Source organism: Sciurus vulgaris (assembly GCF_902686455.1).
Source record: "Sciurus vulgaris genome assembly, chromosome: 10".
NCBI lineage: Eukaryota > Metazoa > Chordata > Mammalia > Rodentia > Sciuridae > Sciurus > Sciurus vulgaris.
In genome coordinates this window covers 142271888-142289076 of record NC_136470.1, presented here as the reverse complement: position 1 = coordinate 142289076, position 17189 = coordinate 142271888, and the positions used below count along the sequence as shown (strand labels likewise).

General features: G+C 50.2%; 2 protein-coding genes across 19 annotated transcripts in view; one reads left to right on the top strand and one right to left on the bottom strand.

Annotated features, from left to right (window-relative positions):
• The window catches only part of MED12L (mediator complex subunit 12L), a 250273-nt gene that overhangs the window by 173353 nt on the left and 59731 nt on the right, over positions 1-17189 (top strand). For all 16 annotated transcript variants that reach the window (XM_079100927.1, XM_079100930.1, XM_079100926.1 and 13 more), the window contains 3 exons: positions 13238-13385; positions 16059-16177; positions 16937-17080. In XM_079100927.1, the coding sequence (XP_078957053.1) occupies positions 13238-13385; positions 16059-16177; positions 16937-17080 (411 nt within the window). The remainder of the gene's footprint in view (positions 1-13237; positions 13386-16058; positions 16178-16936; positions 17081-17189) is intronic.
• The window catches only part of P2RY12 (purinergic receptor P2Y12), a gene marked incomplete at its 3' end in the record, with an annotated part of 39869 nt that continues 27024 nt past the window's right edge, over positions 4345-17189 (bottom strand). For 2 of the 3 annotated variants that reach the window (XM_079100973.1, XM_079100972.1), the window contains 2 exons: positions 6985-7148; positions 4345-5385 (listed from right to left, as the gene is read on the bottom strand). In XM_079100973.1, coding sequence (XP_078957099.1) covers positions 4345-5373 — 1029 coding nt within the window. In that variant the 5' untranslated portion in view covers positions 5374-5385; positions 6985-7148. Of the gene's footprint in view, positions 5386-6984; positions 7149-12999; positions 13222-17189 lie in introns of those variants that run through there. The other variant, XM_079100974.1, reaches the window with a different exon arrangement.

The window sequence follows — 17189 nt, the reverse complement described above, 5'->3', positions numbered from 1 at the left end:
CATCACTGTGACAAAATTCCAGAGAGATCCAGTTGAAAGAAAACAGATCTATTCTGGCTCACAGTCTGTTGGGTTCCTCACTTTAGGCTCCTGCCAAGGTGGGCATGGCGGGGAGTGATGGTGGAGCAGAGCTGGTCTCCTGGTGCTGGGAAGCAGAGGGTCAGCGAGGAGGGCGAGAGGGAGCCGGGATCGGAAGGCTCCTGGGGCACGTGCCCTCCAAAGGCACCTGGAGTGTTTCCAGTGTCTCCCGTAGCCCACAGCTGGGAGCAAGCCTTCAACACGTGAACCTTGGGACATTCTGGACACGCGCTCTGACTAAAGGAAGCATGTGTTTGGAAATTCAGAAACACGTGGGGATGTAGCAAAGGTGAAATTTAATCTTCCTTGCATGCACACACACACACACACGCACAAAAATATATATATATTTACATATTCACACATAGTCATTCACACAATGAATTTTTGTTTCATTTCGTATTAGTGCATGTAGGCTGATAGGACTTTTTTAAAGAATGTACACATTTATCATGATGTTTTGATAATGAATTTCTGGGTTTTGTTATTTAGAAACAATGCTGTAAGCCAGGCATAGTGGCACATACGGTGATGCCAGCTGCGTGGGAGGCCGAGGCAGGAGGATGGCACATTCAAGGCGAGTCTGGGCAGCGTGGTGGCACTGGCCTCAGAGTGAGGACGACTGTGGCGTGGCCTGTGTGGAGTGCTGGCCTAGCATGTGTGGGGCCCTGGGTCCCTCCCCAGTGCCACCATGCCCCTCCGTGTCCTTGCGCGTCTCTCCCAGTGCCTGCCCCAGAGGGTGGGCTCTGCAGCCCTGCCGCTGCACATGCGCACATCGCCAAGCTGCCCGCTGCACATGCGCACATCGCCAAGCTGCGGTGCGGGGGAGGAGCGCCGTTTCCTCTTCTGCTGCCCGTTTCTCCTTCTCCTGGAAAGTCCTTCTCATACCCTGTTCCCACTTTTGAAGGCTGGCTCGTCCTCAGGACCTCTTGACTGGCAGTGAGTGGAACGTTAGTTCCAGCTGGCAGTGTTCCGCCCCACCCTGGGCACTGCCCCCCAGCTGTCCAGCTCTTAGCAGCACAGGCCTAGGAACACCTGCCTGTGTGAAGAGAGTGTGCTGTTCATGCGGCATTTCTTCCTCCTCTTAAAGTGCTGGGTCAGGGATCTGTTCTCTCCCTTTCGCCCTCTTTGTCTCTGGGACCGGGGATTGATCCCAGGCATGCTTAGCTTAGCCACTGAGCCAAATCCCCAGCCCTTTTTATTTTGAGACAGTTTCTCACTAAGTTGCTTAGGGCCTCAGTCATTTGTGGAGGCTGGCCTAGAACTTGTGATCCTCCTGTCTCAGCCTCTGGCGTCGCTGGGATCATAGGCAGACCCCATCGCACCCAGCACAATCTCCTCCTGGTTAGGGCATTTTCTGGTTTTGTGTGCTATGCAGCCTGTGTCCATGTGGCACAGCCCTGCTGGCATCAGGAAGCAGCTGCAGATGAAGCCCCGGCCGCCCCAGCCCTGATCTGCAGACATTCCAGATTGAATTTCATATTGACATGGCTTGAGGTTGGATCCTTGCCTGAGCTCTCTCCCCACTGGCGTCTGACAACGTGCAGGGCACTCTTAGGTCTAGGCTGCGTGGAAGCATCAGTGGTGGGCCGGGCTGGGTGCGGGCCGTGGCCCCTGACTCCTGATGCAGATGTCCTGTGGGAAACCACCGGAGCGGCTGCTCGTCACTGGCAGCCAAGGGAGGACTCTGCCCGTCTCTTCTGCACCTCTCACTTCTGCACCTGTGCTCACAAATTTGATGTCATTTTTTGAAAAACAGAAGTTTTTATGAAACATGGAGTTTCTTGCATCCATCAAACTTTCTAGAGCTGGAGACAGTGACATGTTCTATGGACAGTGACATGTTCTACGGACAGCGACACGTTCTACGGACAGCGACACGTTCTACGGACAGCGACACGTTCTACGGACAGCGACACGTTCTATGGACAGCTTCCGATCCCTCAGACTCTCTTGGATGGGTCCATGGTGACACAGGAGTACACGGTGTCCACTGACTGAGTAGAGGGATGCCAACAACGTGTGATGCTGAGTCTGACCTGAATCTTCATGTGACATATACGTACACATTCATACCTGTGAAATAGATGTTTCCAAGTCTTTACAGCTCTTTTTATAAAAATACCATAATCCTGGTCGCCATTTCTATTTTTTCCTGTCTCCTCTAGAGCAGCTTCATCTCAGTGAAGGAGTGTGCTGCAGGAAGGATTGGTCAGGTCGCCTGTCCAGACCGTCCTCTCCCAGCATGCTCCATGGCACCACAAGGACTCAGTCTTAACCCAGTCTCAGCCCCGGATGGGGATGAGCTGGGCCAGTGTCCTCCCTTCGTCTCGTAGGCAAAATAAGGTTTGCTAACGGTAGGCAGTCTCTAGATGCTCTGCCAGCTCACACCTCCTGGCTGTATCTCCTGGTATTGTGTGTAAATACTTCACAGAGCGTGGTAATTGGGCGTCTGATGAAAGGGAACTTGCATGGCAGAATTGACCGCTGCTCGGTGCCCAGCAGGACATGGCTCGTGTGTGATTCTGGCCCACATCTCTGCATCTCTGCTGACATCCAGTGCTTACTGGGAGCAGTGCCACACAAGGATAATGTGGCTGCTGGAGAACAGATGCCACTCAGGAGCTAAATGAGATCAGCTTTGCACTGCAGTGTAGTCCAGCAGACGTCGAGGTGGGTTTGAATGACACTGAAGTTCAGCAAGCTTTTTACCATCTTACTTTCCTCTGATGTTGTGACTCACGTGTTGGCACTGTGCCATCTTTGAGAATTATCTCATGGTGAAGGCAAGTGATGTGGACTCCGTGTCTTACGTACTTTGCTTACTTTATGAAATGTGATCTTCATCTGATCATTACTCATTGTATATATTCAGTAAAACGTCACATCATCCCCCATAAATGTGTACCATTAGTGTGTCAATTATTGAAAATGTATTCATAAATACCTAGTATGGGGAGGCACACATCTGTAATTCCAGCAACTCAGGAGACTGAGGCAGGAGGACTGAAAGTTCGAGGCCAGCCTCAGCAAGTTTGCATGGCCCTCAGCAATGTAGCAAGACCCTGCCGCGTATGGACAGGACTGTTAGAGCTCAGTGGTCAAGTGCTCCTGGGTTCAGTGTCCAGCACCGCCCCAGAACACAGCCCAACGCAGCGTGGCTTGTGTGATCAGACTACATGGGCACGGCCTGCAAGCTTGCTGAGATAGCAGGTCCTCCCAGAGACGCTTGGCGGCCACCACGTGATGAACACGGTTTGTGAGGTGTTTGATGTCTCATATTGGGGTGGGGGAGCCGTGGTATCTAGGAACTTTGAACAATGAAATTCCAACAAGGAGATAAGGTTAATATGAATTTTTATATTATACACACAAATGCAAACAGGTTAATCCCAAAAAGTTCAGTCACTTTCACTTAGTACTTAAGCAGTACAACTTTGTAATCATATTTAGTTCATTTTTCTTACTAAGGGAAAATGTTTATTAACCCAAGTAGCAAGTATTTCTAGAAGCTAGTTAATAAAGGTTAAGTGTTGATGGTATTGTATTCATCGAAGTTGTCAAAATATTAGTAAAACTTTCTTCTCTAGTGTTAAGGAAATGCTAGTGTAATTTTTTTAGTATTATAATATCATAAAAGTAACTATCCTTTCTTTAATGATTTTATTAGGTATAACTGTTCTTTATTGGAATGGTATACCTTAAGTCTCTATTGTCCTAACAAACATTTCAAACAATTCAGTTCCATTAAATACCATTTCAATTCATTTAAATCTGTATGGATTTGGGTAATATTAAGCCAGTGGTTATTATATTTGTGTACCTACTGAAGATTTTCTAAGGATCGCAGGAGGTCTGGGTTTGGGTAGGGGACTAGGATGTACTCATATCTTAACAGGTATCATTTTTGGTCAGGGGATTGTTTCAGATCTGTCATTCCTTTTCAGTGAGTTATGAGTCACACAGTCGAGATCAGCAATGCATTTGGAACCTGCGGTAGTTGTTATCCAGGAGTCGTTTTGCAGGGGCTCTGCAGAGCGTGGCTTCTGCTCCGCCTGCAGCGTGGCACCAGGAAGCTCGGTGGCGCTGTCCAGCTTCAAGGCAGGCATCCGCGCTGGGACGGTGGGCAAAGCTGGCTCCTTAGTCTACGCCACTGGCTCCAGGAGTCGGGATCACCAACTGCTCCACCACTTCGTGGTCGTGGTTGGCTGGGTGCGCTCCGTGGAGGAGCTCTGGCCCTGGCGGCCGAGGCGGCCCCGGGGACGCTTACATTGGTGTCTCTTGGCTCGGGCCACCAGCACCCTCTGCTTTCTTCCTGTCTCCTCGGGATGGACACAGTGCAGAAGGGGGGCACTGGAGCATGCTTATCAAGGAATTCCTAAAGGACTTGCAGAGGAAGAAGTAGATGAAGGGATCCAGACAGGCGTTCAAGGAGGTGAGCCACAGGGTGCTCTCCTTCACGTAGAACAGGGTGTTCTCAGCAGTGCAGTCGAAGACCTCCCGGGTCTGGCTCAGGGTGTAGGGGACCCGGGCGAAGTGGAAGGGCACGAAGCACAGGAGGAAGACGGCGATGACGATGAAGACCCTGGCGTTCACCCTCTTCCTGGGCGCCTTGCCTGCCCCCCTCGTCCTGACGTAGGACCTGTAGAGCTCCTTTGTGATGAGCGTGTAGCATACGATGACAATCAGGAAATTGATCCAGAAGATGACTTGGCAGATGTAGTTGACGATCTCATGCCAGACCAGGCCAAACTCTGATTTGAGGAAAGAGCACTTCTTGACATTCTTGTCCCTCGGCCTTCTGTTGGTGAGGATCATGTTGGGCAGGGACAGTAAGAACATGAAGGCCCAGATGACCACAGAGAGAACCTTGGCCCCCAGGAGGCTGTGGCGGCCGGCCGTCTTGAAGGGCCTGGTGGTCTTCTGGTAGCGGTCGATAGTTATCAGGCCCAGGAAGGAGATGCTGATGTACATGGTGAAGTAGAACACGACAGAGGTGACCTGGCACACGAAGGCCCTCAGCGGCCCGGGGCCCAGCTTGGCATCACTGAGGATTTTGAATGGGAAAGTCAGAATCATGAGGAGATCGGAAATGACGGTGTTCTTAAGAAAAATAATGAAGTTGGATTTACTGCGGATTTGAAAGAAAATCCTCATGGCCAGGCTGTTGGTGATGAGTCCAGCGAAAAACAGGACGGTGTAGAGCAGCGGGAAGAGGACCTGGGTGATCTTGTGGTCCCGGGCGCACAGGCTGCCGTTGCCCGGGGCAGAGGTGAGGTTGTCCCCGGCTAGCATTTCCTCTGCCACCTGCAGAGGGGACAGAGGAGGCTCGTTTTAGTCCCAGGTTTTGCTGTTATCCCCCGGCCTTCCCTAAAAAATGAGCTTTCTGGTTTTTATGGAGACTGTCGGGGCCACAGGAGCCTCAGGCTGCTTCTCCACCACCGCCCAGCAAGGCAGCCGCTCACTGGCGGTGGGGGTGCTCCGCACTTGTGGTCTGTGGCCGGCCTGGCCTTTCTCGGCCACCTGCATTGGAGCATCCCTGCCTCCTGCCTCGGGGCTGTGCTCGCTGTTGCCTGCCCTGCACCAGCCTGTTCTGGCTTCCTTCACTCTGGGACCATCAAAAGTCTCCAGGGAGACGTGAGTGGTCTCTGCCCATTAGGATTTTAATGAGCGGAAAGAAATGCAACTGAATTCACTCCTGGGAAACTTATTAAATAAGTAAAATACTGAGTCTGAGACCAGAAAAAAGCCACGGCATTTTCCCGTACACTGGAAGATATTCCCGCCCTGTGTTGCTCAGCTGTCCGTTAAAAAATTGGCCTCATGGAGGCACATTATCTAGCTGCAGGTATTCTCAACCCATGTGTATCATTTCAACTTGACTCAGTATGTTTAAAGTTTTTGGTACATTTCTTGAATATCATTCAGCTTAAATTTTAAAACAGGGGGAAATGAAAGAACAGAAGAAGAAGGAAGTGGCCCTACAGTGGCCGTCACGGCACTCCCAGGACAGCCGGGCCCTGCCGTCTGGGTCCCTGAGTGTAATGGTAGCTAAGATCGAACGCAGCCAGTTGTCTGGTTTCGTGTTGGTGCCCCACAGGCTGCTGTGGAGAGAGTCTGACCACTGACTTGTGACTTGAACATGCTGCCTCTCATCTCAGTCTCAAAAACTCGAGATGAAGTTTGCAATCTGTTTCACCAAAGACAAATAGAACTGATTCTAATAAAACAGTGTTCCTGGTAACCTGATGTGATCCTGTTGAAAGCACAGATATCTAAATCAAAAACAAAACTTCCATGTAAAATATTTAACATAATAAGTGAAAGTAGCACAAATTCCTCCAAATAGTAACAGGTTCTCCCCCCCGCCCATCCTTTGTATAAAATAAGAATCCTGTTGTCACAGTATGGCTTTAATTTTCAAAGCCTTCCCCACCTACTTAGCACTTGAAGAAAAGCAAAAGCCAGGTGACCACAGTTTCATGAATAGGATGTCACTGACTGTCACCCTGTGTCCCTGCTCCTTCCTGCTCTTCCCAGCTGCTGCCAGTATCAGCAATTCTGTTTTGGGAATGTTCCTTTTGCACAGATTGCAAGTTACTTAAAAAGTATTCTTGATACCAAGAATTTTAGCTCCATCTATATCTAAACATTATTTTTTAGTCAAGATAAAATAAGTAAAGCCATTTGTATTTTCTATTCATGCTTTGCATAATTTTTTTAGCGTAGAATGTGACTGTCGGCTCTTACACTGGTAATATGACTTGTCTTTTAATTTTTCCTCTTAATTTGTATCTTCGTTATGTTAGTTATTTTAGGTTTGCAATTCTAAAACATACTTAGGCAACACGCGCACACACATTGCGGTGTGAATACGCATTGCCCAGTACCTCTCCAGCAACGTACCTGGTTCCCGGCCGGTGCTGCGGGCTTGGACGTCTCCAGGAATGGAGCTCAGCGCAGCTTGCAGACTGGCTCCTCGTGTCTTCCTGTTGGTGTCTTAATTTAGTTGCCAGACATCTTGGTGATAGAGAATTTGCAGAGGTTTCAACAGTGAAGTCTAGAGCGTTCTGGAGAGAAATGGAGAGAGAGAGAGGAAGAGAGAACTTCACAAATCAGAGGTTACCTTGAACACTGTGAGCCCAAAGCTAAACAGACACTGAACGTCCATCTGTCTGCTTTTAGGACTTCTGCTTTTATTTCCTGGAAAATGTGGGGGCAAGGGTGACTGAGAATTCATCTTCTAAAAGCCATTTGAAGTCTCCTGGCTTCTTGTCAGAACATGCCACAGGGTTGCTGATTAATAACTTAGAGTTCTTTGGTTTATTTTCCCTGCAAATTATACATCCAAGTTGAAATTGGGTCTTCAAAGTCTGCCTCCTGGAGAAAGCTGCAGGCTTGCTTTCTCGGTTAGTTCTTCACCTGAAAACACTGTGCCCAACACTGGGTGATCTGTTACCTGCTAAGAGGTAATCACATTAACTCAAAATGTGTGCTGGAGGGGTGCATGCCTCTCGCCCTGGTTTTTTCCTCTGGTTAATAATGTCATTACTTTAAATCTGTGTTTGATTAGCTCCTTTGTAGGCAAAACAGTTTCCTCCCATTATAAATGATGAGAGTCTACAATTACATTAGGAAAGCAGTTGTATGGATCTCTAGGCTTAGTCCAAAAATCATCCTTCTTGCTTTTCTTGAATAGAATTCAAATGTAAACGTTTTTGGAAATTTCTTTTTACCTAGCTTTGGGTTTTGGGGAAAGGACAGTGTGAAGGCATCCCTGTGTCCTACTGCATACAGTTTTTAACTTTGAAACCAGTAGGGCAACAGATATGGTAGGAGTGAAAAGGAGGAGAAACTGGTTGCTGTTTTTTACCTTTATGTAAATATCCCCGTGCGCATACGGAGACACATGCATATTCTCTCTCTCTCTCTCTCTCTCTCTCTCTCTCTCACACACACACACACACACACACACACACACACACACACACACACACACACACACACACACACGTCTATGAAGCCTCTCACGATACTCATTTTCTCACTGGAGATCGTCAAATACCCATTTAAGCCCCCTGACCCTGAAGGTGTCTCCAGGTTGAAAGAGCATGGTCTCGTGGGGCAAAGCCAGCTGGTCATGCCAACCCCACGGGTAAACATCGCTGCCATCCTTGTTTGTTACTGTGCTGCTGGGAACAAGGCTAAGTTAGGTTTTTCCTCTGGTTGAGATGGTTTAGAAAGTGGGCAGAACTTTTACTGTCAGGTGGTTTAATCGGTTTATTTGAGCACGTCCATTGAAGATGGTCGTCACTCTCTGCTCATCTGAAAGTGTTTGTTTCAGCGAGAATTTCTGTGAGCCCAGGGACCCTTCCTTGGAAGGGCAGGACTCTGTGGTCCTTGTGGAACCAACGGTGGCTGGGAGTGTGGCGCTGGAGTGAGACGTCCCGTCAGCTCTGGGCTCCTCAGTTCTGATACACGTGCCTCTAACTGTGGGTTCTGTGGCACGGAGGAGCATCTTCACGGACACATTTCAAGCAGGGTGTCTCTGCGGTAGCTGGCTTAGCTTTCTTCCCTGGAACGTGAACGTATAAGTCAGACACACGAAAGGCTCTGGGCGTTGAGGTCCTCAGCGAAGGGGATGCGCCTTCCTTCGGTCCCAGGGTCTGCCGTGCCTGGCCTTAGGGTTTGCTCGGCCACCGAGGACGAGTGTGTTGTGGGCTCTCGGGGGGAGGACAAAGAGCCATGCGACCCAGTCAGACCTGCCTCCTGCTTCCTGGTCTGCGGAAGCGCCCCTCAGGGATTTCCTATGAGAAGCAGCTGCGGCTTCCCGAGCGTCGCCTCCGCCTCCTCGCCCACCCCCCGTGCTTCCTGCCAGCTTCCAGGGCTGACTGCTGGCATGACATTTATTTGAAATTATTTTATTCCAGGGAGAATGGTTTAACATATTGAGAGAGTGAGCTGAACGGAATAATGGTCGAAAGCATCTTTTAAGTGCTTTTTGTTTTAATAAACTAAAAATTTCAAGGTCATTGTTTTTAAGGACTGCTGTCATTGCTTTCTGTGGAGGTGAGGCCGCTTCTCCCATGGCCTGCGCGGTTTCCATTTGACTGTTCACTCGTAAACAACGAGAGGACTTTGGGGAAGTCGGGGCGCAGGACAGTCGCCCCCCCTTGCTTCCTAAGTGGTCGGCATAAAGGAAGCACATTCGAAGTGGGACTGTTGTTCATTTCTCTTTGGAACTTGAGTGACCCTTACATTCTTGGATTATTAAACATTCAGCTCTCGTGAGCCCCCCACCGTCACCTCCCCTTTTAGTCACTCTCTAATGACTTGTGACTTGCTTCCTCCTCCCGGGGCCTCAGGTGGACGACACGCATTCTGATCCTGCAGTGCACCCGCCTCCCCGGGTCTCCGAGGCCTGCCTAGTTTCTTGCTCAGCCTGGTCCCTGTGAGTGCAGGTTGTAGCTGGGGAGCGAGAGGGACGGGTCAGAACCGAGTGTCAGGACTCGGCTTGCAGGGGGCGAGCCTGTCCAGTTCCACAGCAGTGGGCGGCCGGGCCTAAGAAAGGCCCTGTCTTCTATGGCCTCCCCAGTGATTCTCTTCCTGTGCACTCACTGTTTCCCCAGGGTAGTCACAGAGCCAGCTGTGGTGGTGACCTCAGATCCTTCGTGTTCCCGGCAACTGTGCCGCTGATGTTTAAATGCCGGCTTGCAGGACTGGAACCCATTGGTGCCTTGGGAAGTAGTCAGTCCCTTCGTAGGTTGGCTTTCTTCTCCTTTGCTGTGCGAAGACTCGTGTGTTGTCTATTTGTACGACATTTGGTACACACAGATCTTCACGCCCTCGAAGGACAGCAGCTTGGCGTCCAGGGCTGCTTCCCTTCAGGGCTGGCACGCTAACGCAGTCGGGATTCCCCGCCAGCCTACCTCCCCTCAAGGGGCTTCCTGGGCCGCTCCGGAGCCCGGCAGGCGGCGAGATGGTGGATCCGGCAGCCCCTCCTGCCTTTCTCAGTTCTCTTGGGCGCCTAGGAAGGGGGCCTGCCTGCCCTGTCTCCTGCCTCCTCACAAGCTGCCTTCTGTCCCTCCTGGATGTCTTTGTGGAGACTTCCAGGTTTTAGGAAGCTGTGGAAGGAGCGTCTGCCGCTGCTGGCGGCCTGAACCCCGTCTCTGCGCTGCTGCCCTCGCCTCCTCGTCACCTGGGTCGCTTCTCCAGGCTCCAGGGTTTCCTCCTGGCACTTCTTCTCCCCCGTCCCAGCCTTCTGCTGCTGCGGTGCTGGAGAAGCTTCTTTGGGGCTCCCGGGGGTTTTCAGCGGAAGCCAGAGTCCCCTCCCCAGCACTGTAGCACTGTCCACGTCCAGTTTCCCATGTCCACTGCCCGGCTCTGAGAGCCTGGCCGTCGGGGCGCCGCGCTGGCTCCAAGTCCTCACCAGCCCCAAGCCCTGAAGGTAAGGAAGATGTCCTGCGCCCTGCTGGACCGGCCACACTGCCTGGCCCGACTCCCCCTGAATTGGCACCGATGTCAAACCCAGGTCAATGCGTCTGCGGCACACTTCCACCCTCACCTTCCTGGCATACATGCCATCCTCCTGGCCCTTACGATGTCCCCTGGCCTCTTCTTCAGTTTCCTTAGCAACTTTTCAAGCGCTTCTGTCTTGAACTCCCATGAGATGCACATGCAGTCCTCGGGCCAGGCCCGGCCCTTCCCCACACCCTTCGTGTTTCTCTTTGATTTGCTTTGTTTCCCACTCGGACCCTCTTTCCTTACTTCTTTTGTCCTGGGGATTGAGCCCAGGGCTGCTTTACCATTGAATGACATCCCCAGGCCCTGGTCCACTTTTGTTTTTTATGAGACACATTCTTGCTGGGTTGCCCAGGCTGACCTCCGTCTCCAGGCTGTCCTCCTGCCTCAGCCTCCCTGCTGCTGCAGTGACAGGTGCCCCTGCCGGCCGGCACTCTTGCTTGGACTTTGTTTTTCTCTCACTTCTTGCCTGCGGTTATGTCTATACTTAACTGTCAGGTGGAGTTTCCTACAAAGCTATTTTTTGTTCCTACCTTCGCCCTTGCTCAGTTCCTTTAGCTATGCTTTCATTAGGTCTGTGCTTTGTATTTGACATACTCACTAAGTAGTAAATGCCAACTTGGTGTTCATTAAGGAGAACATAAGAAGGAGTCAAAGCAGCAAGACCCGTCTTTCACAAAGTCTGCAGTCTAGCTGGGGAGACCAACATGGAACAGACACCTAGAAAATGAAGGAATGGACTTGTAATGGTTGCTCCAGCTCCTTCCTCCTCCCAGTCCTTCTGTGGCGTGGCTTCCAATGGCTGGGAGACGGAGTTGGGGACCTGACGCTGCACTGTGCATTTCAGCAAGGGTGATTGATGGAGGCTCTGGGCAGAAACGGCTAAGGAAGGAACCGTGCCAGGGTCTGTGGGGAATGTCGATCGACACAGTGGGGTGGGTGGTGGGTGCTGGGTGCTGGGTGCTGCCGCGAGGCATGGAGGCTGGACTGCATCCTCGCCGCAAGCCTGGTACAGTCTGCCCGTGGCGTCTTACACACCTATCTCCGTTATTCTCCCAGAACACTAACCAGGGATGTGGGGCGCCCCAGTCTCAGGGGAAGGTTCTGACAGCAGGCAGGGCTCCCTAACCAGGATCACAGAGCTGTCCAGTGGCATGACTGTGGCTCTCTCACCATAGGCTTGGGCCGCTGGTGTGCGTGGGGCCCGGCCGTCCTGTGCTGTCGCGATCGGTATGTGGATCTTTCTAGGACTCCTTCCCCACTCTCCCTGTGTGGACCTCTGACTCTGCACTTACTTTCATGACCTGAATGCCCGTTGAAGACAGGCATTGTTTATCCTGCATCTTCTCAGCGTCCCTCGCATGCTGTCTTGACCGAGGTGAATGCCGTCTAGAGTTGATGAATAACTTTGGTGGGTCATTTTTACATGAGGGTCTTTTGACATGTGCCTTAGCTGGAAACAATTGCCAGGGCACAGGACGGGCCCTGCCCGAGGTTTGTAGTTCTCCAGAGAGATCAGCAGGTGGAAAGGTAAGTGATTTCTAGTAGAGCCTACTAGGAAGGGGGCATGGCCGAAGGCAGGCGTGTGCACGCAGAACGAGGGGCAGCTTGGAGGAGGCAGGGAGTCATGTGGAGGCTGACGGGCGCACAGGGTTCGTTCACGTCTGCAGAGGCACACGCTGTTGGCACTGAGTCCCTGGAAGTGGCACTGTGGCCCGGCCCCTGGCCCCCAAGTCTGTGCTCTTGGCTGCGGCCATTATTAATAGTGACACAGTGCCCTCTTGTCCCCAGGAGGAGTGTGCCTCCCTAAGCTCCTCAGAATACGATGTGGGAGGCAGCATCAGCCCCTGGCCTGGGCAGGGATGTGCAAAGAGAAGGGAAGAGAGGCGTGGTGAAGGGCGGAGCTGCAGGGAGGCCGGGTAGGGAGGCCAGGGGCCCAGGGGAGCCAAGGCACAGTGTCCACAGCCAGTCGCATGCTGGACCTTGCCCTGGGCTCAGCAGCGCACAGAGGTGCCAGGCGCTTCTGTCAGGTCAAGAGCAGCTGGTTTCCCTGTGGGAAAGGAGCCGGATTCCCTGTCGAGGTGGGGCACAGCCAGAAGTCCAGCTGCGGCCAGGTATGCGCTTAGGGTCAGTCCCCACACCGAAACCCCGCTCTTAACTGCTTGATCACCTGAGAATAAACATAAATGTGTTGCATTCAATTAACATCAGAAGTACAAGAAACAGTTTTCTAAAGTATTTGAAGATCTAGCGAGAGATTTCTCTAAATATAAAAGGTAAGCCATCGCTGCGTATCTAAAATCAAGCTTAGTGAGAAATAGCATTATCCTTTTCGAAGAAGTTCGACTAGATAGTAGGCTAGGTGATAGGAAATCAGTACTGTGTTCAGCCAGAACTTACTCTGTGGAGTTCGCCCTCATCAAATGCTCCTATTAAGACGTCAGGTTGGTTGACACCTTTGTCTTTTTAAGCTTTAGCAAGGTCCAGACTGGAAAGCAAGGCCAGCGCAGGTGGAGGTGGTCTGCAGGGTGTGGTCCAGCCTGTGGCCGCCGGCAAACACTGCTGGGGGGCCTCAGGGGCGAGCGGGGCAGCCGGCCCGTGCGTGGCGCTTGGATGCCCCACGTGCTCTGCTTTCCAGGATGAGTCTTCGAGTCACGAGTGTAACCAGCGCACGATCCTGCTCTACGGCGTGGGCAAGGAGCGCGAGGAGGCGCGGCACCAACTGAAGAAGATCACCAGGGACATCCTGAAGATCCTGAACAAGAAGGGCACCGCGGAGACAGGCGGTAAGGGGCCTCACGCTGCCGGCGGCCCTTATCGGAGCGCCCGGGGCCATGTCACCAGGGCGTTTCCTCCCACCAGTGACTGTCCCGTGCAGAGGTGAATAAGCACATTTAAGTGTTTGGAGCCAGAGGCCTCAGCAGCGGTCCTGTGTTGACATGCCAGTCTAAAGGTAGACGCAGTGAGCTCAGTCCTGTGCTCTTCTGCACCTGGAGCAGAGCTTCCAGGGTGGTGCTGAAGGGAGACCTGGCTGCCCTGGCCTCGAGCAGCGCCCACTCCCTGAGCAGTGCCCACTCCCTGGTCTTCTCCGTCTCTGCGCTGGCTCGCAGTTTGCTTTGCTGCAGACACTTACGTGCATACGGTGGTGGAAACCATCCAGTGTAATTGCCGGTCTCTTCTTACCTGACCCAGAAGAGGAACTGCAATGGGTATGGCAGCTTCGATGTCACCAGATAATGTCAGGTAGAAAAGATAATTGGGCCTTTAAAGGCAACGGCCTCGGGTAGAAAAGATAATTGGGCCTTTAAAGGCAACAGCCTCGTCCCTTGGAACTCCCTCCATGTTTTTTAGGCGTTTTCATAGTGAAGCCATGTCTTTATATGATGTCAACACCTTGCACAATTGGAGTTTTGTAATTACCCCTTTCACATCTGCCTAGTTACCCTTTGAAGGTTTATGTCACTCTGTAGTCATATGATTTAAAATATGATGTCATGGTATATCTTTCCTCTCCGGTGTCTTTCTCTAATACTTTGGTAACACGAAGGAAAAGAGGGTCTGCATTTGCAAGCAGCCCTCTTCCTGCCTGTGGCCTAGGCCACCTCTCAGACCCACTCTGATTTTCAGCCCCAGCCACTCTTCTGTGGAACTCTCCACAGGGGCTCCAGTCTTAAGGTTTTATCAGGCAGAATCCCTAGAGCTCGTCTGTGCTAGATCTTTCCTAGAGAAAATAAAGCATGAGAATTCAGCCTCTTCCTTTGGTCCATGCAGAAGCCTGGCAGCAGGGCTTTGTGCCCCTGGGTCTCTTGACGTGCCTTCCCTGCCCCTTCCGTGGCTGGTGCACCAGCACTGAGGGGGAGTAGCCAGGGGCTGTGGAAATGAAACTCTCGTTCCTGAGCTTGCAGAGGAAAGTGCCCTGTCTAAGAAGACTATTTCTGTTGCTGGGCTGTTTTCTATCTTAGAGAAAAGGGGAAATGAATTGCAGGAGCAGGTTGAATTTAGAAGCCCTGTAACTGGCTAGCAAACAATACTTGAGACTCCTTTTGGTGTGAAAGGGATGGGGACAATCTCCCTTAAGCGACTGTCCTGCTGCTTGGTCTCAGTGACTTGCAGAGGGTCTTCCCAGGTCCTGTGGAGGGTCTGGCTTGGATGGCTGAAGGAGGTGCGAAGGGAAGGAAGCGGGGTGGCCGTTCGTGCGGACTGGGCTTCCTTCCTTCGGTTTTTTGAGCCAGACTGTAGTCTGCGCTATCTTTGTAGCAGTCCCTGAAGTAGGCACTTCTGGCTCTGGCCTCAGAGAAAGTCACTGTCAGTAATAGCAGCACCACCGGTAGCAGCCTCTCCCTCTGTCCTCCTTGTCTTTCCCTCATTTTAGATAAAGCTCCTCAACCAGGAAGGTTTTGGTCTGGGATGCAGCAAACCGCCCCCTGGCCAGTAATCTGCGTGTAAGTCCCTACATGTAACAGTGTGAGCACCAGGAGCTCGTGAAAATTTACCCTCCCTCTTTTTTTTTTTTTTTCCTGGAAAAATGAGGAGTGGTAGGGAGCAACGAGCTTGGGTTAGCATTTATGTGAGTTCAGGGAAAACATAAAATAAGATATTGATGCTGGGAGTGGTGTGAATGCCTATGATCCCAGCAACTTCCAACTCCACAGGCTGAGGCAGGAACATTGCAAGTTGGAGGCCAGCCTTGGCAACTTGGTGAGACCGTGTCTCAAAATAAAAATGTAAAAAGGCGGGGGATGTAGCTCAGTGGTACATCACCTTGGGTTCCACCCCAAGCTGTCCACCCCCACCCCACCCCACCTGCAAAACCAGACTTCAGGGTTCCAACCCATTAATAGTGTTGTTCCACCAGCCAGGTCGTGCCCAGGGAATTTCTAATCTCCTTTAAGTAGCATTTCCATTTGAATTTGCAGAAACTTCCTTCTGCATTTGCACGAAAACATTGTGAATTTTATTAGACTTATTGGTTTAAATGACCAATAATATCAGGACGTAAAGATTTTTCCAGTGAAAATTAAGCATCAAGAGATCAATAATATATGTTATGAAATCAAGTTAACATGAAGTGGATAAGGAAAATACATAATTATGACTATATTGTTAGTCATACAAATACTATTAAAATAAATATTAAGAACCACGGCTAATTTGTTACCTCTTTTAAAGAAGCAAACAGGTGCCTTTGGATTTCTTAGCTGAATCTATGTCCTCAAGTCTGTTGTTTTTATTATTGGTTTTGGTCCTAGGGAAGGACTGAATTAATACATCAACTTCATTTTTTAAGCACTATGTACACAGACTGAGATGTGAGCTCTTTAGCCAGGGATCAGTGATGTTAGATAATGGAAAAAAAAAAAAAAAACAAAACCCAAAAAAAACTTCAATAGAAAGTATCTACTTAGAAGTCAAGAGTTTGAGTAAGTGGAAAATAACCTATGTATTTTATCTTTATTTAGTTGGGGATGAAGGACAAAAAGCCAGAAAGAACAAACAAGAAGCCTTTCCAACTCTGGAGACTGTCTTCACCAAACTCCAACTTCTTTCCTATTTCGATCAGCATCAAGTGACATCTCAGGTACCCATCTGAGACCACTTTATTATGCATTCCAATGTCACTGTTTCCTCAAAAATCTCTTTTGTGCAGTATGCATTTTCAGCCTTCTTGAATTTTATACATGCATTGTATAAACATGTGGGAACATCAAACTGTTCAGTTTTAAATGTCAGGCTGCCTTCCTCATAAGAACTTGTTTTTTTTTAAACATACTTTCAATTGTCAACGGACCTTTATTTTATTTATTTATTTATTTATTTATTTAAACGTGGTGCTGAGAATCGAACCTAGTGCCTCACACATGCCAGGCAAGTGCTCTACCACTGAGCCACAACCCCAGCTCCAGAACTTGTTTTTTGAACTTTTAAAATTTTCAAAAAGTATTTTTACTTGTAGGTGGACACAATACCTTTGTTTTATTTACTTGTTTTTATGTGGTGCTGAGGACCAAACCCAGTGCATCACATGTGCTAGGCAGCCTCCCACCACTGAGCCCAGCCCAGCCCAAGAGCTTGTTTTTATCATGTGACCACTTTTACCCTAGGACATCAGTGATACGTGACATAATGCCTACTGCAGTGCTGACGTTATCAATCCTTTGATTGTCCTTTTGACACATCGAAAGCTGTTTGACTTGTATCTGGTGGAAATATGTTTTAATTTTTTTCTAGTAGAATGGCATAAATTCCAGGGTCTGTCTTAGAAAAGTAGGATGATCTATGAAGCCAAAGACCATCTGGAATGCTGGTCATGTGGTCGCCTTCTCTTCTCTTTGCACAGATCTCCAGCAACGTGCTGGAACAAATCACGAGCTTTGCCTCGGGGACGTCCTACCACCTGCCTCTGGCTCACCACATTCAGCTCATCTTCGACCTCATGGAGCCGGCCCTGAACATCAATGGGCTTATTGACTTCGCAATCCAGGTGTCCGACCACGTCTCCCGAACTTGTGGGAGAGCAAACCTACCAGGCAGTGTGGAATTCATGTTTTAAAAATATATCGTTTTTAAATTAAAAAAAAATTTTGGGGACA